The 24045-nt window shown below is 39.0% G+C and overlaps 1 protein-coding gene across 1 annotated transcript in view; it reads left to right on the top strand.

Moving 5' to 3' along the window:
• Positions 1-16242: 16242 nt before the first annotated feature.
• LOC131684956 (troponin C) overlaps positions 16243-24045 on the top strand; it is a 38351-nt gene continuing 30548 nt past the window's right edge. The window contains exon 1 of the mRNA XM_058968250.1: positions 16243-16461. Within this exon, the coding sequence (XP_058824233.1) occupies positions 16459-16461 (3 nt within the window). The 5' untranslated portion in view covers positions 16243-16458. The remainder of the gene's footprint in view (positions 16462-24045) is intronic.

Below are 24045 nucleotides of genomic sequence, written 5' to 3'. Positions count from 1 at the left end.
GTGGCTTCATCACTACCTCTGAAGCTCGGAGAGTTCATTTCATTTATTTAGTTCAATATCAATTTCATGATAACACTGTATCAACAATTTGCCTCCACAATACTCGATTTGAAGCCGCAGCTCTCCAACGTCGGTTACGCCTAACACTCGCCAAATCACGTTCCACCTGGTCCGCCTATCGTGCTCTCTGCGTTCCTCGCCTTCTTGTACCAACCGGATCATTAGCGAACACCATCTTTGCAGGATTGATGTCCGGCATTCTTGCAACATGCCCTGCCTACCGTATCCTTCCAGATTTGGCCACCTTTTGGATACTGGGTTCACCGTAGAGTACAGCGAGCTCATGGTTCATCCTTCACACACCGTTCTCCTGCACACCGCCGAAGATCGTCCTTAGCACCCGTCGCTCGAAAACTCCTAGCGCTTGCAGGTCCTCCTCGAGCATGGTCCAAGTCTCGTGCCCGTAGAGAACCACCGGTCTTATAAGCGTTTTGTACATGGTGCATTTGGTGCGGGGGTGAATCTTTCTTGACCGCAGTTTCTTCTAGAGCCCATAGTAGGCCTGACTTCCACTGATGATGCGTCTTCGGAAGACACGGCTCACGTTATTGTCAGCCGATAATAAGGATGACAAAATCTTCCACTATTTCCTAGCCGGATCCTGTCGTTTCCGGTTCCGCCTACCACCATATACTTTGTTTTGGACGCATTTACCACCAGTCCGACCTTCGCTGCTTCGCGTTTCAGGCGGGTGTACAAGTCTGCCACCATTCCAAATGTTCGGGCGATAATGTCCCTGTCGTCCGCGAAGCATACAAATTAGTCGGATTTCGTGCCCCGGCGGTTGAGCCCGGCTCGTCGCATCACACCTTCCAGAGCGATGTTGAATAGTAGACACGAGAGTCCATCACCTTGTCTCAGTCCCCGTCGAGATTCAAATGGACTGGAAAGTTCACCCGAAATCCTTACGCTGTTTTTTCGCTCGGAAGTTCTCACACTCCAAATGGTCGCCATTCTTGTGAATGGGGCAGATCACCCCTTCTTTCCACTCCTCCGGTAGCTGTTCGGTTTCCCAGATCATGACTACTAACCGGTGCAGACAAGTGGCCAACTTTTCCGGGCCCAACTTGATGAGTTCTGCTGCGATATCATCTTTGCCAGCTGCTTTATTGTTCTTGAGCTGTTTGATGGCATCCTTAACTTCCCTCAACCTGGGAGTTGGTTCATTCCCGTCTTCAACTGCACTGACGTAGTCAAATCCTCCGTTGCCTTGGTCATCTGTACCTACATTCTCCTCGCCGTTCAGGTGCTCGTCGAAGTGCTGCTTCCACTTTTCGATCACCTCACGGTTGTCCGTCCGCAGGCTCCCGTCCTTATTCCTACATATTTCGGCTTGCGGCACGAAGCCTTTGCGGGATGCGTTGAGCTTCTGGTAGAACTTCCGTGTATCTTGAGAACGGCATAGCAGTTCCATTTCCTCGCACTCCGCTTCTTCCAGGCGGCGTTTTTTTCTCCCGGAAGAGGCGTGTCTGCTGCCTCCGCTTCCGTTTGTATCGTTCCACATTCTGTCGGGTTCCATACTGCAACATGACCGCTCGCGCTCCAAAAACCGCTCTGTACTCCTCATCGAACCAATCGTTCCGTCGTCTCCGTTCCTCGTACCCGACAATGTCCTCAGCTACGTTGTTGATGGCTGCTTTTACTGTTCTCCAGCAGTCCTCTAGAGGGGCCACGTCGGGCTCTCCCTCGTCCGGTAACGCAGCCTCGAGGTGCTGCGCGTAGGCAGTGGCGACATCTGGTTGCTTCAGTCGCTCCAGATCGTACCGAGGCGGCCGTCGGTACCGTACATGATTAATGACGGATAGTTTTGGGCGCAATTTAACCATCACCAGGCAGTGGTCAGAGTCGATGTTAGCGCCACGATAGGTCCTGACGTCGATAATGTCGGAGAAGTGCCGTCCATCGATCAGAACGTGGTCGATTTGCGATTCCGTTTGTAGCGGTGATCTCCAGGTGTAACGATAAGGGAGGCTGTGCTGGAAGAAGGTGCTACGAATGGCCATATTCTTGGAAGCGGCGAAATCAATGAGTCGAAGGCCGTTCTCATTCGTCAGCTGGTGAGCGCTGAACTTTCCAATCGTCGGTCTGAATTCCTTCTCCTGGCCTACCTGGGTGTTTAGGCACTCAATGATGATCTTGACGTCGTGGCTTGCGCAGCGGTCGTATTCTCGTTCGAGCTGCGCGTAGAAACCGTCTTTGTCATCATCGGTGCTCTCGGAGTGGGGGCTGTGGCACATCTCTTCGACGATATTGCCCACCGTCACATCAGGCATACGAACGTCTTCGAACCTAGGACATTCGAAGACCACGTGCTCCGATGTATCTTGCACGTTCACACGCCATGCTCTCCATGCTTCCTGTCCACTGTCCTTTCTCCGCGTTGTCACACTCCTGCTGTCACTTAGCCAACGAGTCTGCTCGGACATGTCTCCTTGCATTACGTGCATTTTTCTGCTGGTAGCAATTCACGTCCTCAGCCAGAGTCCCGGCGATAACGTATACTGCCTTCAACGATATAATTCTGTAAGCACTCGCGACTCGTACGCTCACTAGCCGGAATGTGCTGTTCAGCTTTTCACGGTTCCGCTTGGTTTTTAGCGCAGCACCGGAAACCCCGCTGCTTCTCGGACCACCGACGTTTGGCTTGATTTTTGCTATTGCGTTCGTTGCCTTCGTCGACTTTTCGCAGGCGTAGTCGACGTGATTGTTAAAACTCAACCGGTCGTCTATTATCACTCCCAGTTGCTTCAGTGCACGCTTAGATGCAATCGCTTGTCCTCCGACGTCGATAGGCATCCGCTGCACCGTTTTGCAGTTGCTGACCAACAACACTTCCGTTCTGTGGTGAGCTATTTGCAGCTTGCCCCGTTCATCCAGCTCTCAATACACAGTGGTTTAAAACGCGAAAAACGTGATCGTTTTGAATAACTTCGAAATGGTTAGTTATAGCGATATGCTACCTTCAGAAGAATTTATGATAATGAGACGTTCCATCTTTTTAAGTCAAAAGTTTGATGATTAATTCTCCTATAAGTGAGATTCAAAATTTATTTCTCGTATTGTTAGAGATAGCAATTTGGTGTATTCTGCAAAGTTGTAGTAAAATCTTCTACAAGAATCTTTAGTTAAGGTTGTAATAGTCTATCTTTAATATTCTTTGAGATATAGAACATTATTAGAGAAAGTACCCAAAAAATCATTTTTTTCATTATAACTTCTTTCCAATATTTTTTTGAAGTTCAAAATGTTCTACAAAACTGTCACATTTAATGAAATACAAAATTCTGGTGAAGGAATCAACTTAATATGATGAGCAGGTTCTAAGATATTCACGATTTTGTTCGAAAATTGCACCACTTTGCACTCAAATAACTCATGAACGGGCAAAAACGGGTAGACTACTCAGTATGCATTTGAAAGTACAAGAAAGATGCTACAAGATTCTGTGGAAATCACTTGTATCCGGTTGAATCCATGGCTCTGGTAGTAGGATTTACAGAATATCATTTATCATTCTAAAATATTGATACGAAACAGATTCGGTAAAGTTATTGCGATAAAGTGGTGATACTTTCGGCAAAGTGTTAGGGAATGTTTTTCTTAGAAACATTGCCGAAGACACCGGATTTCAATCTTTACTAGTTTCTTCGATGCGGTGCAATATTTATAGAAAACCCGTTAGAAGCGATTCATTTAGTATTCGCGCATACTTTGATTACTTGCTTAGCATTGTCACTGTATAGTGTTACGTCACACTTTGTAAGCAACAAATCTAGCTTGTTAATTCGAATGATCTTTATTTGCAGTAATCGCGATGGTGAACAATAACCAAATTTTTATAAGGTTATTGCTTTTTCTCTCATATAACAATGCAAATTCAACCATCAAGTCATTCATAGCAAACGGTTTGCTTATATTGATTATCCAAGCCCAGGTATCACATTGTATTGTGGAACTTGACCTTCTGTATTGACAAACTTTACAGCCGAATTCAGGGCTAATGCACCGCCTACTTATACTTAAATTCGTTCCTGGTTAGGATTCGACTCCATGGCTCATAAGACAGCACATTATACTCTGTACCACCGAACAATGCACTTTATCTAAGAAACCAATCAAGATAGATGGCCGCTGTTTTCGACAATGTTTCTTGTGAGAACATTCCTCAAAAATTTGCCGAAGATAGTACCACTTTATCTCTTTAGTTCTCCGAATATGTTTCGTATCAATATCTTAGACTAATAAATCATATTCTTTAAATCCGGCTACCACAGCTAACAACCGGATACAGTCTTTTAGTATCTTTCTTGTACTTTTCAACGCATACTGAGTGGTTTGGCCGTTCATGAGTTATTTGAGTGCAAAGTAGGCCATTTTTCGAACAAAAACCGTAAATATCTCAGAAACTGCTCAACATATTAATGCTGATTTCGTTTTTAGAGCCGAGCCGCTCTAGGTTCGCTCTGAGTTGTCACTTTTGTATGGATTTTATGCATATTAGAGCAAGCCTAGGGCGACTCTGATCTAAAACCGAAATCAGCATAAGTTGCTTCCTTCACCGAAATTTTGTATTTAATTAATTGTAACAGTGTTGTAGAACATTTTGAACTTCCAAAAAATCTTGGAAAGAAGTTATAATGAAAAAAAATGATTTTTTCGGTATTTTCTCAGCTTATTATCAAAAATTCTTCCGAAGGTAGTATATCGCTATAACTAACTATTTCAAAGTTATTCAAAACGATCACGATTTTCGCGTTTTAAGCCACTGTGTTATCGTGTCTAACTATTGTGTCCGACACCTCTACTTCTTCAAGTGTCTCACCCATCACCGTTAGTGACACGTCGTCCGTGAAACCCACGATTTTTACTTTCCTGGGCTGCCGCAGTTTCCCCATCGTTCATCCCGTTCCAACGTGTGGGACCTAGATTGGAGCCCTTAGGAACGCCAGCTGTGACTTGCATTGGCTTCTGTCCCTTGCTCGTCTCGTACAGCAGCACTCTGCTCTTCAGGATCTGGCATAGATAGCCGGGAACCCTCGGTTTTGTGCAGCGATGGCTTCCCAGCTGGTGCTGTTAAATGCATTTTTCACATCTATCGTGAACACAGTGCAGTATCGATCTCTTCTTCGCTTCGGTTTAGATGCCTTCTCAGCACTCTCGAGCACTGTCCTAATTGCATTCACTGTTGATGCTCCTTTGCGGAATCCGAACTTCATCATGGACAGTCCGCGCTCACCCTCCGTGCATTTCGTCAACCTGTTAAGAATGATTCTTTCCAGTAGTTTTCCGAGTGTATCCAGCAGACATATGGGCCTATACGAGGCCGGATCGTCCGATAGTTTCCCTTCCACATTTCGGGGAGATTGACTTCATAAACACACCTGCAGCACACTATGTTCAACATGTTCGGATATGTCAGGATCGCAGCTTTCAGCACCACGTTTGGTATTCCATGTCGATCTTTAATTTCAGACGCTTCGACGCTTATACTAGCTCACCGTTAGTCACTTCTCCTCCGTTTGCTTCTTCTTCTTCTTTGCCATACGGTGTCGGTGACCAGATAGTTGAATGGTGCTTCGGGAAAAGACCCTTGGCGATTATTTTCAGCTTATCCGGGCACATTTCGGCTGGCGTCGTCGAGCCCTTCACTTTTGCCATTGCAACTCGGTACTCATCGCCGCAGGGATTGACGTCTACTTCTCGGCACAGCTCATTGTGGCAATCTGACTTGCCAAGTCTGATCTCTCGTTTTAAAGTGGCCCTAGCTTCCCGAAACGCTACCTTTCGGGGTTCTCTATCTTCCAAAAACATTGCTCTCTGAGCCCGACCTCCGGCTCTGAGACAAGCAGCGCGTAGCGTACTATGCATCTCGTTCCACCAGTAAGCTGGACGCCGTCTATTGCGTGGTCGGCAAATGTCTGTGTGTGCGTATATGTGTATGAATGTAACCAACAAATGCACATAGGTTAACCATAATGACCAAATTATGCAATATATATGAAAATATATGCAACATTACTGGAATTTGCGGGTCTAAATCATTAATGACCAATCGAAATAGCTTTGACCACATTGGCCACCTATGACGGTCCTTGATGCTCCCAGGGAACTTGCCAGGCTCCAAGTTAATATGACATCTATTTCTCAGCGACTTCATGATCGATTTTTACATCTGATTTCAAGTGAAAGACACAATACTTTCATTGACATCTGTTGAATTTCATAATGATCATATTTGGTTCCGGAGTTATTGGTTGAATACTACGGTCACACAGAAATTGCCCATATAGACCGTTACAATCTTAATACTTCAGAGGTTAAAAATCTACTGAAATGAAAATCAAATCGATTTGCAGATCGATCTAGATCTGGACTGATGGTCAATTAAAGATTCTTTAAAGTTATTACCCACTATCGACATTCCCCAAAGTCTCGTTGGACATATTGACCACAATAAAGGGTGCCGGCAATCCCGGAAATATGGCCATCTTTCAAAATTAACAAACTCACATCAGTTTCCCAAAGATGGTTAGGCCGATATTCTCAAAATTCGCCTAAAATGAAAGGGATGTAATCCCCATAGAGTACTATAAAATTTCATTTCGGTCAAATGGTTCCGGAAATATTGACTGCATCGTACGACCTACGAAATTACCACATAAGCCGGAACAAAAAAAAATGTTTTGAAAGGGGGACCACATTAAATTTCAGAAAGCGAACTTGAATTTTTAATGCCAAATGAGTTTAAAATGCATAAAATGTTGAGATTTGATGACACCTCGAAAAAAAAATGTTGGGCGAAAATCATTTTTTTACTTTACTTTTTTCCTATCGAAAGGCTATGCAATCACTCTTAAAATCGTTTTTTCAACGGAGGCTCGGAGAGCTGAGTCTCTTATACCATTCGACTCAGTTCGTCGGCAAATGGCTGTGTGTGCGTGTATGTGTATGTTTGTGGTACAATGCTCCCATAGGCTGCTATTGAATTTCATTTAATGCCGACTTCCGGTTCCGGAGTTATGGGTTGAAGAGTGCGGTCACGCATGAAATTCTCATTTAAAGCGAAATCAATATGTTATCTAAAAGATACAAAACTTCATAAATTGTTTTCTAAATTACTTGGATTTATAACTTCAGCTCACTGTTGCCCAATCAAATCAACTTTGACAACTTTGGACACTTTCGGCGGAACCGGAAGCTTCAGGAAAGTAGTTAATAAGGGACCATCAGTATATGAAGTAGCATTATATGGGGCAGGGGGGAATTTTGTATTTTGTGATGATGTGTGATGACAGGAGGGGTAGGGGCTCATGTCATGCTACTTAGCTTTTCTAAAGGGGAATAGGGGTTGACCCGATGTCACGACAACCTTACCCGTTTCATCTAACTAACATCGTTTTTCATATTTTTTAATTTTTTATGTCGACAAGGGGGGAGGGGTTTACCGTCAAGCTACGTAATTACCAGAGGGGGTATTTAGAGTTTTGTGACGAAATGCTACGATGGGGTAGGGGGTGTTAAAAATCACTCAAAAATGCTACATCATTTATGGATGATCCCTAATACCAAGAAGGTTTATAGTGGAATTCGATGAGTGGTGACACTCTTCGATCCGTAACTCTGGATCCAGAGCTCTGATCCAAATGAACCCCTCTGATCCAAATGAAACCTTTCAAATTAGACTGCCTTCGACTGCGTTTTCCATGCAATTGGACTATTGTAAATATTCTAGAAGAATTGTATTCAGCATTGGGTGGTAAAAATTTAGCAGCTTCTAGTACTGCGAAGAAAGCACCTATGCTTATGAAAAGAGGTTTTTTATGTTCCTTGATTCCACCATTTTCAAGAAAAATAGTTTTGGAACCCAATATGTGTTAGAAAAAAGTTGGGCATGAAAGGGTTAAATTGCAGGCTATGGCGATGATACCCCTTAGGGACCATTCATTAATTACGTAACGCAAAAATTGCCCAAAATTGACTCCCCCTCCCCCTGTGTAACAAATTGTCACGAATTTCTTTATCCCCCCCTCCCCTATTACGTAACAAATTCCTTGAAATTTTTTTTTCTTTGGTGAAAACATGTTACGTAACGATCTAGCTTACTCCCCCTCCCCCCTATGTCACAATATGTAACAACTTGTCGAACCCCCTTCCCCCCTAAAAGCGTTACGTAATTTGTGAATGGTCCCTTATATTTGTGTATAATTTTGTTAAAATCGGCACAGCTATCTTAGAGGAAAGTGAGTGACATTAATTGACACATACATACATGCACATACATACACACAGATATTTTCCGATTTCAACCAACTGAGTCGATTGGTATATGAGGCTTGGCACTGCGGACCTCGGTTAAGGAGCCGGTTTTCAGAGTGATTGCATATCCTTTCTTTATATGAGAAAGGAAGAAAGCATCACAGAATTTCGAGTGTAACCGCGCTCTTTAACTCATAACTCCGGAACCAGAACTCCGATCCAAATGAAACTCGATAACATAATTATAATAAGAATATTATAGATTCTATTTATGGAAATCGAGTTAGTCATCCCAGAGAAAGAGATGTGTATTTAATTTAGGGTCTTTGTCACTTCCTTCCGGTTCCATCGTAGATGGCCAAAGTCGTCGAAGAGGGTTTAATTGTGCGTCAGTGCACTATAATCAACTCAACAGCCATTCAGAAAATATTTTATTAATTTTTGCATAATTTAGGTTGCAAGGTGATACCGGTTCTATGGGAATTTGGTGTGTGTGACCGCACTCTCCATCTCGTAACTCCGGAACCAGAACTTTGATCCAAATAAAATTCAATAGCAGTCTATGACGATGTTTCATCTTGCATTTGAATATAATATGATATTATTTGACACATACGAACTTTGTCGAATGGTGAAAGAGACTCGACCCTCCGGCCTCGAATAAAAAATCGAAATTCCGAATGATTGCATAATCTTTCTATATGAGAAATGCAAAAAGGTGCGAAATCAGCCCTACCTTTAAAAAATTAGCTCCATCCTCTAAAAATTTCATGTGTGACCGAACGATTGAGTCTCTATTTTCAGAGCCATATCTCTGATCCGTATGAAATTTCATAGCAGTCTATGGGGATAATATACCGAGAGTAAGTTTGTGAACATCGGCCGAACTATCTTCGAGAAACTGATGTGAGTCTGTTAATTTCGAAAGATGGTCACTATTCCTGAGTACTTCCGGAATCATCTATGGTGGTCAATGCGGTCAACGAGACTTCGGTTGGCAGTCCGTGACATAGAACTGTAAATGCAAGTTGTTTGGCACCCGAGGAATTCCACGAAAATCCGTCCGAAAATCTCTAAAATCGTGACCAACTATATTAGGTTCCGACGAAACTTTACAGGTTGAACCGTCATGGAAGACTAAATTTTCCAGAGTCAATAAGATTATTTTGGATCAAGCGCAATTTTTTAAAATGGCGTAGACGTTCCTATTTGCAATAATTTCAATTTTTTGCTCGATTACGCTATTTTATACAGTAAAACTATCTGAGAACGAGTTACAGAGAATAAACACTTCTACACGAAAAAATATACACTGAACAAAATGTGTAATTTTTCACAAAAACAAAAATTTATGTTAAAAATTCAAATTGCAAAAAACCCATTTTCTCTAATTTTTATATTTTGTCAACAAAACTTAAAGAAACAAGAAACATTTTGAATGTGATTTCATGATGGAGAAATTATCAGCAAAAAACTTTTTCTAACAATAACTTTATACATGTTTTTAAATTTCACACTAATTGACATACAAAACATTAATTTTATTACAGAATATAATTCTAAGTATGATTTTAAATCAAAATGCATTTAACAAATACACTCAGGTTGTTTTTCACGCAAGTTTTTACGCGGTTTTTTAAGCGGAATTTGAAATTTACGCGGTTTTCATTTACGCGGCCTGTATCCCCTTCGTAAAAACACCTGAGTGTATCTCCCAAAATGCGATAGTTTTCGAGATATTTGGAATTTTGCTCCAACAAAAACAATTAATTCGTGTAATTAATGTAATTAATTATTACCCAATCATAAATTGTCAACAATCAAATGTTTATCATTGTAATGACATAAAAGAAGATTTTTCAGTGTATTTGGATCATAGAGAAGCTTTCAATAAAAAAGTTTTCCTAACAACAACTTTTGACAAATTTTTATAATTCATACTATTTGCAGTCAAAAGCAGAATTTTATTTTTGAATATGATTTTAAGCGCCATTCTACATCAAAATGTTCATAGCAAAATTTTTTTTAAATGTAGTAGTTCTCGAGATATTTTAAATTTTGTATTAACGAAACAATTATTTTGTTTTATTATGACATTTTCAGAAGTTATTCGCGATTCTCCATCAACAACAATTGGTTTTCCGTACGGCCCATAATATTTCCTGTAACTTTATCATTGACATCAAGGCGATATTGTAAATCATTTGAAAGCTACATGAAAACAACCAAAATATAATTCAACTATATAGTTTAATCATTAGATCCTATGGGTGAATAATATTTTGATTGTTTTTATATAGCTTTCAAACGGTTTACAATATCCCCTTGATGTCAATGGTAAAGTTACAGGAAATATTATGGGCCGTTCGAAAAACCAATTGTTGTTGATGAAGAAACACGAATAACTTCTGAAAAAGTCCGTAATAAAATAAAATAATTCTGTTGTTAAAACAAAACTTAAAATATCTCGAGAACCATAACATTTCAGAAAATTTTTGTTATGAACATTTTGTTTTAAAAAGACGTTTAGAATCATATTCAAAAATAAAATTCTGCTTTTGACTGCAATTAGTATGAATTATAAAAAAATCTAAACTTTTTTGCTGATAATTGCTCTATCATGAAATGACATTCAAAATTTTTCTTTTCTCTTTAGGTTTTTGTTGACAAAATATAAAAAAAGTAGAAAAAATGTTCTTTTGCGATTTGAATTTTTAACATAAATTATTGTTTTTGTGAAAAATGACAACATTTTTTCAGAGTATATTTTTTTTCGTGTGAAGTTTTCATTCCCTGTAACCGTATAAAATAGAGTAATCGAACAAAAAAATTGAAATTATTGCACGTAGAAATGTCTACGCCCTTTTGAAAAATTGCTTTTGCATCAAAATATTGCAATTGCCAGAGAAAATCATGGAGATTCATAAACCGAACACAAAGGTAAAGTTTCGTTCGAATCGACGATGGTCATATTTTGCGGTCGCACAAAGCAGTAACTGGGGTCGGATCCTGGCCAAAACTATTGATTGCGGCTATTGTTGTTATTGTGCCTTAATATGAACTAAAAATAGAAAAAAAACTAGTTTTTAGGACAATTTGGAATCTATCCACCTACCAGTGCAGAGGTCAATTTTCTAGATCCTTCCGAATGCTAGTATTTTCGAGGTGATCTTTGTGAATACATTTTGTTTTTCTCGATGCATGAACAGCTGGTCAGTGGAAAAGGGAGAAGAAAAGGGATACCTTGCACATATTCATAGATATATATTTTGCCAAGCATAGTATTTGGCCCTTCAGCATTTTGGCGTACCTCAAATTAGTGGAAATATCAATATTTTCAAATCGCTTGGAATTTGTGGATCGGAAAAGATCGGAAGAGATTGAATGTTTTTCGGATAGCCGGCATCTTGTTTTGTAATGTTGTTTCAGCAACTTTGCCGGATCTTGCCGTATAGAGTAACTTTTTTATCATTCCAATTTGGAATAAAATGTTTAAAAAGGGTGTTTCTAAAGCTGGTCCAATATACCGAAACACCACTATTTTCAGTTATTTTTAAGCTGAGGTTACACAATAGTTGTGTTCAATTACGTTTGTTATAATATTGTCGTATTTAATACAGTCATCAACATTAGAAAGCGATTTTGCTGGATATATAATAAAAAATTAAGGGGGGGGGGGGGGGGGCGTAGCGTAGTTGGTAAATCGATTGCCTTGTACGCAGCGCACCTGGGTTCGAGTCCCGACCCCGCACATAGGGTTAGAAATTTTTCATAAGAGATATTCCTAACCCGAAGAGGCAAATGATCTTAAGGTTAAAACCTCTATAATCGAAATAAAAAAAAATAAAATAAAAAATTAAAGGGTTGTATACAAGTCACGACCGCAGTCACATTTAAAATGCAGCATTTTTGGTGTGGCTTTCGTTTGATGGCAGGGTTGTCAACTTTAACTAATTTTCTTAAAGGTTTTGTAGAAATCACCGGAGATTATTATTTTGAATAGGGTGATGAGCCCATATTCACCATGTTTTTGTTATCACCCTACCCATTTGAAGCCGTTGGTTGTAGCAGTGCCTGCCATCTTTGTTCCACGCATTGAGTAAAATGGTATCGCAACAATAGGGGCACTCGATTCGAGTTTGCGCTCAAACACGAGAATTTCACTGTTTCAGTGCATTTGTGTTATTATATTGGTTCTTAATAACGAAGCAAAGCTGTTGATGTCAAATTTTACGGATTCCATTGATTGTAGGCCGAGAAATTAATGATTTAGTTAGGAACCCTGCTTAGTATGGTGAAAATAGGCACTTTACCCTATTTGCTTATATTACAATTCACTGGTGAAGAAACAGAATTAACAAGCAAGGAATTTTCTAATTGAATTCTTTTTCCATTATATATTCGTCCTAATAAGTACGGTTTGCTAATAACTATTTTTCGGATGCGGGAGGAGACTCCTTTAAAACAATTCGAACTTAACCGGCGATTCGCTTCTGTTGCATACACACAGACGAACATTCCTCTTTCGCAGCTCAGATCAAATGAGCACTATGTGACACTAGGCGATCTCTTTTCTCCACTTTTTGGTGCAGATGGAAGACCCTCCTTTTGTACGATAAATAGAAATATTTTTATCATTCTTTTTGGTGTGGCTTTCGCTTAGCGGCAGGGTTACCACATTCACTAATTTTCTTAAAGGTTTTGTAGAAATCATCGGGGATTATTATTTTGAATATTTGCTTATATCACAATTCATTGGTAAAGGAACAGAATTAACAAACACAAACTTAATACAAGTTAATTAAAGGAATTTTCCAATTGAATTCTTTTTCCATTATATATTCGTCCTAATAAGGACGGTTTGCTAATAACCTTGTTTTGGGTTACAGACAAAAATCCTATGGGACGATTTGACCCTTGTCTGCACGACCAATATTAACGGTATGAACCAGTCAATTCGCTTCTGTTCCGCCATCGTCATTTGGAACTGCGAAGAAAATCCTTCCAGCGGACAGATAAACGTTCCCCTTCTTTAGTTCGTGTCAAATACAAGATCTAACAGCTATCCTACAAGTAACAGTAGCGATAATCTAATTGCTTCTGCCAGCAGAGCAGGCATGGCAATGAAGGAATTCGGTCAAAAATATTCCTTTTATACCAAGCGATGGAATGTATAGAATGCTTATGAATGTCGAGATGAGGTCCGTGTTAGGGAAAGTCTTGCGCAAATTTATAAAAATTGTATACGTTTATCCCTATTTATTCCATATTTACGGATTTTTCAATAATGTGCTAATAAAATACACAGATTAACTTGATAACAATTTTTTTCTGGCAATTTTTAGAATCGATTGGTGTTCGAATTATGAAAATCCATCAACAATTAACAAAACGTATGCAAAACTTTGTCTATTTTCTTACATTTTCGCAATGTTTTCACAATAAAACGGATTGTTCAATAGTGTACAGTTGGAATACCGATTTATAGTTGCAACCAATTTTTAAGTTAAGTTCTCTGAATCGATTAGTGTATAAATGACGCAAATCCATCAACAATTAACAACGCTACAGTAATTTAAAATAATGCCACATTTTCGTGATGCTGTTCGAAATCAGATTTTAGTTTTACACCTAGCCCCAGCCCCATATAGTAGAGTAAAGCATTTTCAATGCTAAAAAATGATTAAAACCCCCTTAAAATATCACCATTTTGCATCCATGCAAAAATTATTTAGCAATTTTTGACATACTCTTTATTTTGCCACAATATGCAATATGCTTTTAGGTATCTAAAAAAATATAACTAAATAAAAATTCGAAAACAAATATTTTTTGGTTATTGGCCAAGAATTTATTCCAGTTACTCCTCTGTGGGTTGGCCGGTTTCTCACGGAATCCCTCACCCATTAAAAAAATACATCGCGATTTACGAAAAAACGAAAATTGCGGGTAATCTTTGACTCCTTTAGTAGATAGATAATTCAAATCAGTGTAGCTCCAATTTGTAAACTATAATCATAAAAAACGAAACATGGTAAGGAAAGTGTTACTGAGCTTCGATAAGTTTCAATTCTTCTCTTCGCTTCTTGATGAATAAACAGTTAAATTTGTGGCAAAAGAAAAACAATAACACCATGAATTTTTGGTGTGAACTACTTTAGTAAAGGGCTCACTTTATGAAATCGGTATCTTTCCCTTAAATAAATGTGCTGATTTTTTTTCCGTGTAGCATTATTATATAAAACATTAAACGAAGTGCCCCGAGCTGAATGAGCATAACGGTAATAACAATAAATTTTCGAAATTTATTAACTAATATAAAAAAACACTTCAACCGAAAACTCGCTCGTTTACACCTGGTGTCTTGTTTATTCAGATGCAATCTGCTCGGTAAGATGTTCTACAGATTGGTTGAAAAGGTGACACATTCTTTCATTGCGTAATACAAAGTCCGCACTCGGCCTTGTAAAAGCTATGGGAACGGAACGATCACTTTAACTCGATTATAGTTACTTGACTTCTATGTAGGTCATACAGTTCATTGTTTTTATCCTACACTAAGTGTGATCATCGTAGTCGGACCCTAGTAACATACTTCAAAACAACCATTAGTTACTGTGTTAGACCATGCAAAATTAGCTTTCAACGCGTGAATCCGACGAGTGGCGTTCCACGACACGACTACATGAAAAAAGTCTAATCCTTTTCAACAAATTTGACAAAACATCAGCTGACCATTAGTCTTTACCCTCTTGACGTCAAACCAAAGAGTGTCGTGGTGAATGGTTTTTGTTTGTGTCGACAAGTCAAAGGAGCAGCAGCAGCATCAGCGGTGCTCGTATTGACCACGGCTAACATGATGTTTCGTTCTGCTCAAGCGTAGAAAACCGTTGCTTTCACTGTTTTATAGTGGATTATCATAGGCGCGTGCGAAAAGTTCTCTCGTTTCGCACAAGTCAGGCTCTCTTCACCGCTCGTGATTTGGGGGAGGATTGATTTTAGCTCTACCAGCTTTTCCAAACCACTGCCATTTTCCGGCTGAGATGCTGTCAATCCAAGCCGCACAGCAGTAAGTCGCCCCTAGAGTCTATGCGTTTATGGATACGTACGTGACGAGTCTGCGGTTAAGGTAGATGAAAAATTTGTGGAATCTGCGGTATTTGATATTATTGTTGATGCATTATATAGACACAAATATACGGGACGCTTGAATCCTAGGTTGAAAACTAAATGTGTGGATGTTACGGTATAATTTGTTAGGTATTGCATATAGCTTAAAGTCACAGCTTCCTGTTCCACGCATCTTCTTTGAATGTGTTACGACAGATTTCGGATTTATTCGAATAGTCTGAACCCTGTCAAACTGGAATTGAAAATAAGTAGTAGCGTGCACAGCGTTTTCAAGCGACACAAGGAATGCAAACTTTTTCGTTTTGTGGCGTAAAATACGCAACTCACAAAGAAGGTCCAATGAATTATCGGTTGAAGTAACTTTCCAACCGATTACCAAACTTTGACGAAACGTCCCTACTCATCGACACCCAAGTTGAACATGTTATCTTTTCTCCAACTTTTTTCTCGGCTACGCGACAGCACCTTCGCGACTCGGTTTCCCCCCTTAGCGTAGCGCGTCACACAGTCGGCAGAATGGGAAGCAAGCACAAGCAATCATAGCATCGTCTTCAAAATACATACCCCCGAAAAGATGAGATTGAGGAGACTCTCATTTTCCATAAGCAAAATATACACGTTTTCTAGCTACTTATAGCGATTTGCTACTCATTTTGGGGCCTCCCCCACCAACACTGCGTTTCAAGGGACTGCCGACCATCCCGTTTGCTGCAGTTTTTCCATCTTCACATTGTGTGGAGGAGTTTTTAAATATAAATGATGTTGAATGATATTTTCGCTTTAGTTAGTTATTGAACGGCTCTCGGTTAATTAACTCATCACGTTCACGTCGCGTTCGGAGTACCCAAGGATAGAAGGTTCGAAGCCGAATCTAGTTGAACCTTCAGTGCAGGTCAAAGGAAAAGAGTGAAGCGCCACAGAAAGCATAGCAGAATATTGTTTTCAGTGACCCATTACAAGGAAACTCACTCGTACAGTTCGTTCGTCGAAGTCCCAATCAATTAATTAATAATGGTAATTTTTCTTCTCAAGTATTGCTCATTTTTTATTCGCACTACGATTTGAATTATCGGTTCTGAATTGAAGTCTATACATATACGAGTGTGATAAATGGAAACCGAACATAAATTTTTCATTCCCTTAACAGACTAAACGAGGCACCGCCCGCCTCCATTGAAGTTAAACCGACAGCTAAAAGTAAATGTTGCCGGATAATAAATTACTTTTTATAAAACTACCAGTAACTGCTGCACGTGTAAACGTTAAGAAAAATATTTGAACCGCTCCGGTTTCGGCGCGAATTATATGTTGCCTCGACGTGTTGCTGCAAGAATTTATAAGCTCCCTGCTAAAAGCGTGGGATTCGAAATCTATAGTAATAAATAAAATTGTTAAACCAAATGAACAGGAATGGTGAACATTTTCCTTGGAGAGATTTGGGAAAAATAGGCCATCAATCATAACGACACACAATCCGCTTTAATTAATTATTCAAATCTGCGAGTCACCAATGCCGGTTGGAGTGCAAACTACTGTAATGAGAAGCAGTTTTATATTTTATTACGTGTACCAGTATCCGCGCAGGGAAGAACATTCATCATCGATTATAGCTGTCCATCCGTTCGTTTAAGCTGCAGTTTTTGGATGCCATAAATAAATAAAAAAAAATCTGCTCACCTTTGGCTTGGTGCAAACGCGGGTACCTGATATTGACGAGAGACGAAACTATTTTCGATTCTGAATTTGTGATTCGAATGACTAACGTTTTCAATTTCGGCCCAAGAATGTTCGTGGTGAATATACGCTGATCAGATTCACGATCATGGTCGACTATTTGGCATACCCACCGCTAGGCCTATGGACAGTATGTGTATGAGTGTATTGGGAAGCACTAAAAATTAAAAAAAAATGTATGTCAGTTTAATTCAACCGTGAAATTGTTCTCTTAATTAATGCAGTTCAGGTGTGTTTGCTGTGAGTCATGCATCTGTTTTTAATTATCATTGGTTACAATGTAACCGTTTTGAGTATCTGTCAAATTCGAAGGCGATCCAACCAAAGGTGGAACTGTATGTTGGAATGTTGGATGGAAAAAACATTGAAATAGTTGCTGTTTTTTAATCTTCTAATTGAAGAGAAGGATGTATCTAGAACTGTCTTTATGCTATTTATGGCTTATGGGTACCACTGAATATGAGACCCTTGAAATTGCAAACATTTGCAAAAGTGTAGAGAAATGGTGAAAAAAATGAACTTCTGAAAGGTTGTTGATTTTTGTAGCGATACACGGAAAAATATGTTCCAAAATTCGTGAATAACTTGGTATAGATTCTGAAACCAACACATTTTTACGCAATGCTGATCCTGATTTAAAATCATGTGGTTTATAGTTGTGTTAAGTTTTTCTTCCATAACGCCTTCATAACGCTATTATTTATGCCAATTAGTTTTTTTGGACTTTAGTTATAGTTTCAGCTATATTATTATTAATTCATTATTCTGGCCGTGAGCTAGTTTACAATTTTTTTTATAATTCGTTTAGTTGAAACGTCTCAATGGGCTAGTTAAATGGAGTCGTAGGTCCGAAATAAGAAATTAAACAATACCACGTGTATTAATGGTCATTCGTGTGACTTGACATTGTGCATGGATTTGTTCCTCTCTAACTGATTCTTGGGATCTAAACGAATAAGCTTTTTCTCCCTCTCACGTCCGTGTCATCATCGTGGTGGCTACTTTGATATACCTTGATGATCAGATGTATGAGCTTATTTATTGCCGTTACTGGTTACAGATGTTACCCAGGGTCACAAGGCTGTAGAGAGAAATTATGGGCCCGGAAGGTCCAGCATAAAACCCCCTCCATCATTGTAGATTTTTAGAACACAGAGACGGGTAAGCTCGAAATCTATTGGAATCAATAGTTCTCTGCTATTATGTATAGTGCATAGAAATTTTTGTGGCAGAACTATAGTAGTATACACTTAGTGCTGTTAATTGAAGTGATTCTTTTTCATTTCAAAGGGTGTTACGGTCCTTTTATTCATTTATATTCCGTCGGTCTCTGTCAGCACTAAGTGCCTATAACCGACGTCAGAGACTCCATAACCAAATATCAGTTCGCTTACACATGGACTGGGACCAACGGCTCTACTTCCCTTGCGAAGGAAGACGTGACACAGAGTTTTCACCTCAGAAGATCTCAACAACCTCGGCTGGGATTGAACACTGGACTGAGTGGCTGTCACGGTTCCACTCAGTCCCTTGTTTTATCTATGATCAAAATTGGGTCGCCTAAGAATGCATGTAAATTGATTAAATTTTTTATTGAAAAATATTTTTTTCAGTAGTTCAATTAGTATCCTTGGACGCCACCTGAACGTGGTTGCAGTCATATTACTACATGTTCTTCAAAATTCGGCCAAAATAGCACGGGACAATCGTATTGCTTCATGAAAGGCAGCAGACGTTTTTCATGCTCTCTTTCACGTAAATTTTTTTTTGGCTGACGGTCTCGGTTGCATTAGAATGTCGCTTTTCAAACCACAGGTACAGTAAGCCTGCCAAATAAGATAGTTCTGTTTGAACTTTGACAAATTCATATGCTTGAAAATATCGGACACTTTTCTCTTGCGGTTGCCATTACGCTAGTGCAAGCAGTTCAGATTCAGACGATATGCGAGCAAGATTTCGCAGTGTTGTTCCTCTTACTTGGACAACACTTTTATAATTGAAGAGCAAATGGCAAAAAAAGTGGCGCGCAGGAAATTGGGAGTTTTTTCAGATTGTTTGAATATCGTGCAAAGAAATACGCCAGGATACGTCAGCGGTTTTAAAAGAAGTCGATTTATCAATAATTAATATTTATACAGGTGTCAATATTGTCTGGATTTGTTCAGATCTTCGGCTGGTTTCACCTAGAATTCGTTAAAGAAAAAACTCGTTCGGCCAAGTCGATGCACTACAACATTGCCAGCCTCATTTATATATTTAAGAAAATATTATTAAAAGACCCATAGTTAAAACCATGCACAAATTGCAAAAGTGGTAGCAAAATGAAAATGTTATAATTTAAAGAAAGGACAAAAAAACATTCTATGGAGGTAGAATTTAAACAGAGAAAAACAAAAAAAAGGAATAATCGAAGAAAAATAATAAGTAGATAAAATGAAACAAAACGAGAATGCTGCAAAAATGAAAAAATAATGGAAAAGGATTAATAATGTGCAAATAGCCACCTTTTAACATCAAAAATCAAAACAAATCATTCAAAGTGGAGAAACAACAGAAAATGGACAAACTTAAGACAATAGAAAAGTTAAAATTTGAAAGTATGTAAAAAAATTGAAGAAATAGCAAATAAAACAGATTGAATAATTGAACTAATCGAACTAAACTAAAAAATAATAAAGGAAATTATACAAAAAATGGATAAATTGAAAAATATTGCAAAATGGTAAAAAATATAAAAGCGGGTAAAAATAAAAATTAAATATCATAAGCAAAGAAATAAAGAAATAACGACAAAAGAAAGAAAAATGAATGCAACGAGAAATATAAAAACAAAGCTAAAAAAACAAATGTATAAATTAACAACATGTATCCACTGAGTCGCAAATTAAATTAGTTCGTAAAAAACCTGTTTTAATCCACCTAGTGGTACAATTGTGCCTTTCTCATTTCTTTAAACTATGAGTCTATGGCTGGTCATGTTCGTTTCAATTATGGAAACGTCTACTACATTCTTAGTACACTTTACACCTACACACAATAGTTTGCCAGCCACGAACCTGATGAGCTATGTGTTGACAGTGAAACACTTGAAACAAAAAAATATCATATGGGGTGATGGGGTTTAGAGGGGGCGGGGGTGCAATGAGGGTTGATCTAAGGGGAATTTAAATTGGCGGTGACCGGTGAGGGGGAGGGGGTGTAAATCTCTCCTGTTAAAACCCAGAAACCTTATGTCAATGCCGGGATTAGGTTGACGATTTTTAGAGTGATTGCATATCCTCTATATGAGAAAGGCAAAATGCTACGTCATTTGTGCATGACCCCTTAGCTGACTATTAGCTAAAATATATATTTGCGAAATCTGCACGAATCTGATTTTTTCAGATTTGGATGAATCTGAAGCTGACAAGTCCAGACAAGTTACAAATAGTGTTATAACTAGTGTATTAGGAAAAGATTGCATATTTAATATAACTCATTTGCTCCTTTTATAAACTGGCTGTCCAGAAATGGACGAAAGCAAACAGAAGAAAATCGAATATGATTTTTAATTATTCCAGTTGTTTGAAACACCCAAAGAACATCAATTTGAAAGAACAATGTGAACAATGGACTAGTTCACTATGGACGTGTGTGGCAAAGATCTATTTTGCGGAGAGTACAGTCGCAATAAGACGAGAAGGTATTTATTTTTTTTTTTTTTTTTTCCATACGTTTATTTGACACGGCATTTGCAAAAGCTTTTTACGCCAGTTTCTTTTTTTTACATAGCACGTTACAAAAATCCTTAAGACTAATTTTAACTATACTAGTACTTTGTCTAAAACTAACACTGAAATCACTTTATTGTTTGCTTTTTTCCTTACATTGTTGTATTTCATACTGATCTAGTATTTTCGGGTGTATTTATTTACTTTTTTTTCTGTTATTGTCTAAATTTAAAAACTAAATATTCTAGGTTCCTTTAATTGGTGAATGATTAGCCTTGGATGAGAGTATGAGGAGATGAATTTAATTAAATTTTGACAGACGCTGTTTTTAGAAAATGATAGATAAGTTCCATGTATAGAGGATCGCGATACGCCAGGATGTCTCTAACAGGAACATGGATTGGTCTTCCTCGGACTTGTAAAGAATCTACTAATTGTGATCTGGCTTCACGATATTCAGTGCAGGACCAAACAACATGCTCAATGTCATGGTAACCTTCTCCACAAGCACAATGATTACCCTCAGCGAGCCCAATACGACGGAGATGCGCATCTAAAGTATAATGATTGGACATGAGCCTAGACATCACACAGATGAAGTCTCGACTTACATCCAATCCTTTGAACCATGCCTTCGTTGATACTTTAGGGATAATTGAGTGTAGCCATCGTCCCATATCTCCATTGTCCCAAGATTTTTGCCAACTAGCAAGTGTCCTCTGTCGAGAAGCGCTATAAAATTCATTGTAAGCGATGGGTCTTTCATATATTTCACCATCTAGTGCACCAATCTTGGCTAAATTATCAGCTTTCTCATTTCCCGCAATAGAGCAATGGGCGGGGAGCCACACTAGGGTAAATTTATAACATTTTCTTGTCAGGTTACTCAGAGATTCTCGTATCTTCCCCAAAAAGAATGGATCGTGATTATCAATCCTCTTTGAGCGTAGAGCTGCAATTGTGCTGAGACTATCAGTGAGGATAAAGTAATGGTTCGGGGGTAAAGTATTAATTATTTGAAAACTATAGTGAACTGCTGCTAGTTCCGCTATATAAACAGAGGCGGGTTCTGCAAGTTTGAGAGAAATTGAAAAATTATTGTTGAAAATACCGAAACCAGTGGCCTCACTGATTCGTGACCCATCAGTGTAAAACATTTTAAGGCAGTCTATGTGTTGATATTTACTTGTGAATATTTTAGGGATCTCCCGCGAGCGTAGATGATCCGGAATTCCACGAATCTCTGCTTGCATGGACGTGTCAAAGAATAAAGTGGATTCAGGAATATCTAGTATATTGACGTATGTGGGAACATACCTAGCAGGCGTTATTTCTTGTGACATGTGATTGAAATACACTGTCATGAATCTGGTTTGGGGTTGAAGCTCGACAAGTCTTTCAAAATTTTCAATTACCAGTGGGTTCATAACCTCACATCGAATAAGTAAACGAGAAGAGAGATCCCAGAATCGGTCTTTTAAAGGAAGAACTCCCGCTAGTACTTCAAGACTCATTGTATGGGTCGACTGCATGCAACCTAAGGCAATTCGTAAACAGCGATACTGTATCCGTTCCAGTTTAATAATGTGAGTGTTCGCAGCTGAACGGAAACAGATGCACCCATATTCCATTACTGAAAGTATTGTTGTTTGATACAATCTTATCATGTCACTTGGATGAGAACCCCACCATGATCCAGTTATTGTTCGCAGAAAATTTATCCTTTGTTGGCATTTCGTTATTAGATACCTAATGTGGCCTCCCCATGTGCCTTTAGAATCGAACCAAATTCCAAGGTATTTAAAAGTCAGGACTTGGGCTATCGTTCTACCAACCAACTGAAGCTGAAGCTGAGCTGGATCACGCTTCCTTGAGAAAACGACCAACTCTGTTTTCTCCGTAGAGAAATCGATGCCCAGCTTTAAAGCCCAAATTGATAAATTATCCAAGCTATCTTGCAATGGTTGTTGTAAATTTATAGCTTTTGGTCCTGTGGCAGAAACCACCCCATCATCTGCAAGTTGTCTTAAAGTGCATGGGCTGACAATACAATTATCAATGTCATTCACGTAAAAATTATAGAGAAGGGGGCTTAGACAAGAGCCTTGTGGGAGGCCCATGTAACTTATTCTGAATGTCGCCAAATCGCCATATGAAAAATGCATGTGCTTTTCTGACAATAAATTGTATAAATAATTATTTAATATCGGTGAAAGACCACATTGATGTAGCTTCTCCGAGAGAACATCAATGGAGACTGAGTCGAATGCTCCTTTTATGTCTAAGAACACAGACGCCATTTGTTCTTTTTTTGCGTAAGCGAGTTGGATTTCTGACGAAAGTAGCGCCAGACAATCATTCGTTCCCTTTCCCCTCCGAAAACCAAACTGGGTATCTGATAGCAAGCCGTTCGCCTCAACCCAATTGTCGAGACGTCGTAGGATAATTTTTTCCAACAATTTCCTGATGCAGGATAGCATTGCAATCGGTCGATACGAGTTATGGTCGGAGGCTGGCTTTCCCGGTTTTGGAATAGCGATAACTCTCACTTGTCTCCAGTCGTGCGGGACAATGTTCTGCTCAAGAAGCTTATTGAATAAATTCAACAAGCGTCTTTTTGCTAGGTCAGGCAGATTCTTCACCAAGTTGAATTTAATTCTGTCTAGTCCCGGAGCATTATTGTTGCATGAGAGGAGTGCAATTGAGAATTCCATCATTGTCAAAGGCGAATCTATGAAATCGTTACTTGTGGGAGCATCGCGAGTGATTTTCTGCGCAGGAGCAGAATCGGGACAAATTTTCTTGGCAAAATTAAATATCCAACGATTCGAAAAATCTTCGCTTTCATTAGTCACGTTTCGATTCCTCATTCTTCTGGCTGTGTTCCAAAGAGTACTCATTGATGTTTCTCTTGACAAGCCATTAACGAAGTGTCTCCAATAACTAGATTTTTTGGCACGACGTATACTGTCAAATTTGTTTTGCAAAATGAAATAATTTTCAAAGTTCTCACGTATACCCCCTTTCTGTTTCATAATTTCTTTGTAGGCAACTTGTTTAGCTTCATATGCATCAGAGCACTCTTTGTCCCACCAAGGATTAGGGGGCCGTCTATTTATTGTCATTCCAGGATTGCATTTCGTTTGGGCTTGTT

Source organism: Topomyia yanbarensis, chromosome 2 (assembly GCF_030247195.1).
Source record: "Topomyia yanbarensis strain Yona2022 chromosome 2, ASM3024719v1, whole genome shotgun sequence".
Lineage (NCBI taxonomy): Eukaryota > Metazoa > Arthropoda > Insecta > Diptera > Culicidae > Topomyia > Topomyia yanbarensis.
This window is presented reverse-complemented; position numbering and strand designations above follow the sequence as displayed.